The sequence below is a fragment of the Schistosoma haematobium genome, chromosome 5 (genome assembly GCF_000699445.3).
Source record: "Schistosoma haematobium chromosome 5, whole genome shotgun sequence".
Lineage (NCBI taxonomy): Eukaryota > Metazoa > Platyhelminthes > Trematoda > Strigeidida > Schistosomatidae > Schistosoma > Schistosoma haematobium.
In genome coordinates this window covers 10,960,540-10,966,335 of record NC_067200.1, presented here as the reverse complement: position 1 = coordinate 10,966,335, position 5,796 = coordinate 10,960,540, and the positions used below count along the sequence as shown (strand labels likewise).

At 32.4% G+C, this 5,796-nt stretch overlaps 1 protein-coding gene across 1 annotated transcript; it reads right to left on the bottom strand.

Moving 5' to 3' along the window:
• On the bottom strand, window positions 1-4,018 carry BATH-41 (BTB and MATH domain-containing protein 41). The gene is made up of 3 exons (XM_051217464.1): window positions 3,404-4,018; window positions 1,695-2,054; window positions 1-362 (listed from the first exon to the last, which is right to left on the bottom strand). The coding sequence occupies exons 1-3, from the start codon at window positions 3,983-3,985 to the stop codon at window positions 228-230; spliced, it is 1,077 nt and encodes a 358-aa protein (XP_051064872.1). The 5' UTR covers window positions 3,986-4,018; the 3' UTR covers window positions 1-227.
• Window positions 4,019-5,796: the final 1,778 nt, after the last annotated feature.

The window sequence follows — 5,796 nt, the reverse complement described above, 5'->3', positions numbered from 1 at the left end:
CTATCTTCGTGTTCTAATTAGTCATTGTGTGAACAAATGGGAATTAGGATTTCCAGTCGTTGTTCAAAGTCATTAGTCATTTATCTGATTGGTGCACACGAACGGATCATTATTAGTCTCTGATCTAGTGGGCAAAAATTCAGAATTTTAAAGATCACAAGAAATAAACATTGAATGTTTTATTTTTTTGCCATAAAAAAACTTATTTACAAGATAGATTAAAATACTCATGTTAGCAATTTTGAAGTTCCTGGAGTATAACAGTTTATATGTTTACCTTCAACATGAAAATGATATGTGCTCGAAGTGGTAACATTCTGAAGATTAATTTCATCCTCTATTGAACGTTTCCAACAAATTAACTTAATTTTGAAAAGAAAAGAGAAAACGGAACAACATAAATTTCAATAAACTGAAGTAATAGTAATTAACTACACAGCGGAAATGTATATAAAGTAACGTTATTTTGTCTCTACATCAGACTGTTCTGGTTTAGACTTCAAAAGTTATCGTAAACTGTGATTGGTTAATCAACAGTCATATATATCGGTTCACATTCCCACACCCATTAGCACAGAAATAGAATTACCAAGGCAAATCCCATTTTAATAGAAGTGTGGTGTATGCTACTTATGTCGACATAAGTAGTGTGTGACACCAATCAAAGGTGGGATGTCTGGCAGCAGATCGACTCGAAAAGAACAGGAACAGAGAGTAATCTTTATGACAATAAAGGTAGATGAAGTTTGATATCATTGATGGAGGATTTGCAAATGAAATATTTGATGCATTTATTTCATATTTCATTAAAGAACTCTGGAATTCAGCATTAAAATACATTGGTTGTCCCCACCTGCGTTCTCGTTCACAACAGAGATGGTAACAGTATAAGTGGTGGTTGAGAAAAATTAGGCACATACGATTCAAGGAAATATAAATTGAAGCTCTCTAACTACTGGTTACGATAATCACGCGGACCCCAACCAGGTAATCTACACCTGTTGAAAAGGATCAGTTCCATTGTCAATAACATCGTGAACTGGTGCTATGTCTTCCTCTGGTAGATCCTAGCTTTTTCCCAGCGTACTCTTATAACAGACAATATCTGCTGTCGAAGTAGGTGATGGCTGAGAATACGTGACACGTGATGATTTACTACCTCATCGATAGATTTGCTATTCTTACCTAGTGCCTTATCCCTAACCCAAGGATTGCTTGATTTGAAGACACTTAGTAACATATGGTGGTCAGAATACTCTGCATTTTATCGGCGTCTTTATCAAATAACCACATCATCTGCGTATTCTAGGTAAGAAAGTTAATCTCTTAGTAAAGGACAAACCCCTGAAAGTTCAGATGATGAGAGTGGTATCTCTAAAAGTGTCAATAACAAGGTTAACTAAAAATGAGGAAAGACAATCCTGACGAGCACCAATTGAAGTTGTCGATTTCAATAACAGTTCGCCATAAGCTCTGACTCAACCAGTAATGAGAATAGGATAAACAAAGCTGAAGAAAACTGTCTAATCAATTAGGAATCAGCATGCATAATGATATCTCATCAGTCTTTAAATAGAAATAACGAATAGTTACAGATTTCTGATGATAAATTTTATGTGAATTATTTTGGGAACAAGGGATTATATAAACATACTAAATCATAGCAAATACTAAAGAGTTTACAAGAAATTTACCTGACCATCAACCAATGATGTATAACCTGTTAGTAATGGTTTACATTCTAGTGTAATTGAAGCCCGTGATTTCCATAGAGCAACGAGATGTACTAAAGCAGGTTCGTATTCTGATACAATTGAATCTTGGAAAAAATCTCCAATATGTATTCCGATACAGACTAATATATTCGCTATATTGATGGCAGTTTGCTGATCACGTGAATGATAAAGCCAACTACATAAAAATTGTTCTAATTCACGTACAGTAACTCCTAGATCATATAAAGCTGTTATATTATCAATGAAAATGCCAATATTTTTTTGTTGCACACCATTCGAAGGATTAGTTGTGTAATTATTCTTCAGAAATTCATCAGTCTAAAAATAGGTGGTTTTTATGAAGAAAAGAAACGAAAAGTATACAATCAGTACGTAATCTAAAGTGAGCAGATATGCACTACAGCGAAAAAGTTTTTACCATCGTTATTTATAATAGTAGTGGTGTAACCTCCTTGTCTAAATTCAGTGACATGAAGATAACGAATTTAATTCTATATATATTTCTAAGCGCACCCTACTGAGTTTCAATCCAGTAAGAAACAGCTATTTTCTAGTTCATGGTGTGTTTACATTGGATAGAAATTTAATCTGGGCAGAATATTGAGAGAATTCATCTATACGGTATTGTTTCAAAGATGGTGAGATATACCTCCTCACCTAATTGTATCAAGGCAACTGGGTAGTATCATTAGCACACAGGCAAACAATATGGAGTTACATAATAGAGATTATATTAGTAGAAATGAGTTTTTGAGTTGAACAATTTGATTGTGAAATTTGTTATTGTCTTTTTAGACAAGTTCAGATAGAAATGAACTATTTGAACTTTACAATACATAACTAACATCATGTTTTATTAACAATAAATTCAAATAGCTCAGTTCTATCTGAAGTTTAATATTGATAATGTTGTTTAGAAAAATAATGAACACTTTACAACTAAACTATAACAACTCAGAGAACGCAAATCTATTAACAGTTCATATCTTACCTAATAAATTATTTAACACAAAGATCCATAATTACGTAATTCTTCAAATAATACTTTTTTTAAGAAGCCCCCAAATGACCTAGTATGGCCGAGTGTGAGGAAAGTCCGCTCTTCCTCTCGAAATACTCTCACATGGCCACACGTTTATAGCCTCTGTCAGGGAAGTCCTAATCACTGCCTTCTCGTGGCGGGGATGCTTTTTTACCAAATTGAGAGGACGAAAATCGAATGCCTGACGCTTTAACCGGGTTGGTGGACATGGAGAATCCACCTAGAGGTATTTGGAAAACCCTGATTTCAAACCAATGGTGCACAGGGCCCCAGTATCCTGAAGGAACAAATGGCGTATGAACCAATCGTTGGTCACCGGCTACCATGGAATTGTATCTCTTTACGATGTTCCACTGACTTGTTGATCAGACCTTCATGTCGAAGGCTCCGGGCGTGACCCTGCAAGAGAACCACCTGTCTCGGTTTGGGCACCCGGTCAGTATCACAGCCATCACACATATCAAATGAGATTTGTGAGGCGTATATGCATTTGGTGCCTCCTTGTACCAATATCTATGTGTTAAAATAAATAAATCTTTTTAAGAAAACACATATATATATATATATATATATATATATATATATATATATATATATATATATATATATATATACATCTAATTACCTTGTCTTTGATATAATTCTTAATAACTGTTCCAATATTTTCATCAGTAATTAAATCTTTATCATTATTATCTAATTCAGAATTTGATTTGAGTAGTAAATTCTCTAGCATTACTGTCATATCAATGATGGTTAAATTATTTTTCAATGTTATATTATTTGCATATAATGGATTGATTAATTTATGATAAATATTCCATGATTTATGAAGACAAAAAATTAAACATTTAGTTGTGTTTTGCTGATCATCAGGAACTGTATTATTATTATTATTATTATTATTATTATTATTATTATTATTATTATTATTATTATTATCAACGATATTGATGGTAGTAGGAATAGGAGACGGATGAATTATTGTTGTAGCATAGTTTTGTAAAAATTGATTAATACATTCAATGAAGAATAATTCATGTACAGCATTTCCATGACTTAATAATAAGCATAATTTGTTATTAATATGATTAGTATTATCGTTATTATAGACTGATGCTTTATGTAATTCAGTATTATGAATTGAAGAATTAGTAGGAGGATGAGGTGAGAATAATAAATTTCGTAAAATTTCTGAGAAATTCATGAATTACGATAAACAAATTAATTGTATAATAACTGAAAGAGAGAGAGGGAAATCCTGTTTAGTATGAGAAATACAAAGTTAGAAATAAATGAAATGGTAATTGACCTAGTGGGGTTTTAAGCTTGTTGAAACTCATTACTCAAATGTGTATCCAATATCAAAGCAATAAATTCTTTCTCTATGAATATTGATTTTATATTACTAGGATATTAATTAGGCAACAGATGACTATCAATTTAAAAAACACCCCCCACAGTCAGTGTTAATGTGCAATTTATCATTGCTAAGTACAGATTGAAATGAACTTCTAGCCAAACTGTTTATATGCAGTTAATACAACACAAAACAAAAAGCGATTCATTAATTTCTAATTTAGTTAAAACGAGAAAACATCATGTCTCTCAAATGAGATGTTTGTATAACACTAAAATTCTTTAGGATTAATCTCAGAATAAAAATAACTGTCAACCGATTCAATGTGAAACTAACTTAATGATGAAACGTATATATTAATAAATAATTTTCGTGAAGATTTCTACTATTGAACTTTTATTCAGTTAGTCCATTTATCATTATTGAGTTCTAAACAACTTGAATTATAACATTGATTTACAAGTGCTAATGCACTTTGTTGATTGAATATCGTCCGTTCACAGATACAGTGTGATTCCATACTAATTCAACCCTAGTTAACAGTGATATAACTGTTTCTTAACTAAGTAATGACTAAGTCTGTTGTGTAGTTGTTTCATGTGATGTTTCAATGTGTCCTGGATACATAGCTTTGGAATATTTACGTGTACACGTAATGTACACAAAATGCATTGTTTTGGAATCTTTCCATACACATACAGTTCTCAAAAATAACTCGTTGAAAGTATTTCCTGTGAAACCTTTCGATAATGTTCATATGTGGCAATGGATGAAGTTTCGCGCAAGATCATAGATCGACTGAATTGAAACATTAACACAGTTGGATGCCAGCTCAGTAGTCTAGAAGTTGACGTGGTAGGATGAAAAGGCAAAATTAAGCTTTTAGCACATTGTGATAATTGTTCAACATTATTTTGTCTTTTTTAAGAGAAATTCAATACAGTGAATACTCAGTGTATTATTTTGCAGTGTGATATGTCATTCAATATATAACATTGTTTGTATTAAATTAAAGAGAACTTTAGTTCATTATGACATGGAGCATGTGATTTAGTTACGATTCTGGGCATTTTTCATTCACATTACTTTTAAGTAATTATTAATCAAATCGGTGTAAAAATCAATACTTTGGTTTATAGTAGTAATAGTGAGGTTAAACGCAGGATATTAGAAAACGGTGGTAAATCAGTTGATGAAATTGTGAATATACATCGAGTGATATTGGTTGGTCCACGTATTACGTATGCTTAACAACCGATTACCACGGCGCGCAATGCTGACCACAGTTGGAGGCGGATGGAAGAAAGCTAAGAGAGGCCAAACCAAAACAAGACATCAATTCATAAAGTCACCAACTTCTTGTTTAAGCCATGTTGGTAGATTCAGACTACATGGTTGGAGTTCACACGATTATCTCAAGCAGTGGTTGGAGAATGAAAGATATGCTTCAGAACCGACGACAATGGTGTAAGTGTATACACTCTTTTTATTCCTTTAAACTATGAAATTAAAATGGATTTATACCTTTCCTTCTACGACCTAATTCTCTCTTCCAGTATTATATCTTTATATGTAATCTTCCTTTCATATAGTACTACGATTGAAGTAACTACTTCTATGAATTTGGTATCCACTTTGTTGTGCTAATGAGGTAAGGC

Bases quoted from the DNA above. Each gene is read 5' to 3' on its own strand.
- BATH-41 (XM_051217464.1), bottom strand. From the start codon at position 3,985: ATGAATTTCTCAGAAATTTTACGAAATTTATTATTCTCACCTCATCCT. The intron at 2,055-3,403 runs GTAATTAGATGT...ACCTATTTTTAG, and splicing joins AGAATTATATCAAAGACAAG to ACTGATGAATTTCTGAAGAA. The intron at 363-1,694 runs GTAAATTTCTTG...TTCAAAATTAAG, and splicing joins CATCATTGGTTGATGGTCAG to TTAATTTGTTGGAAACGTTC.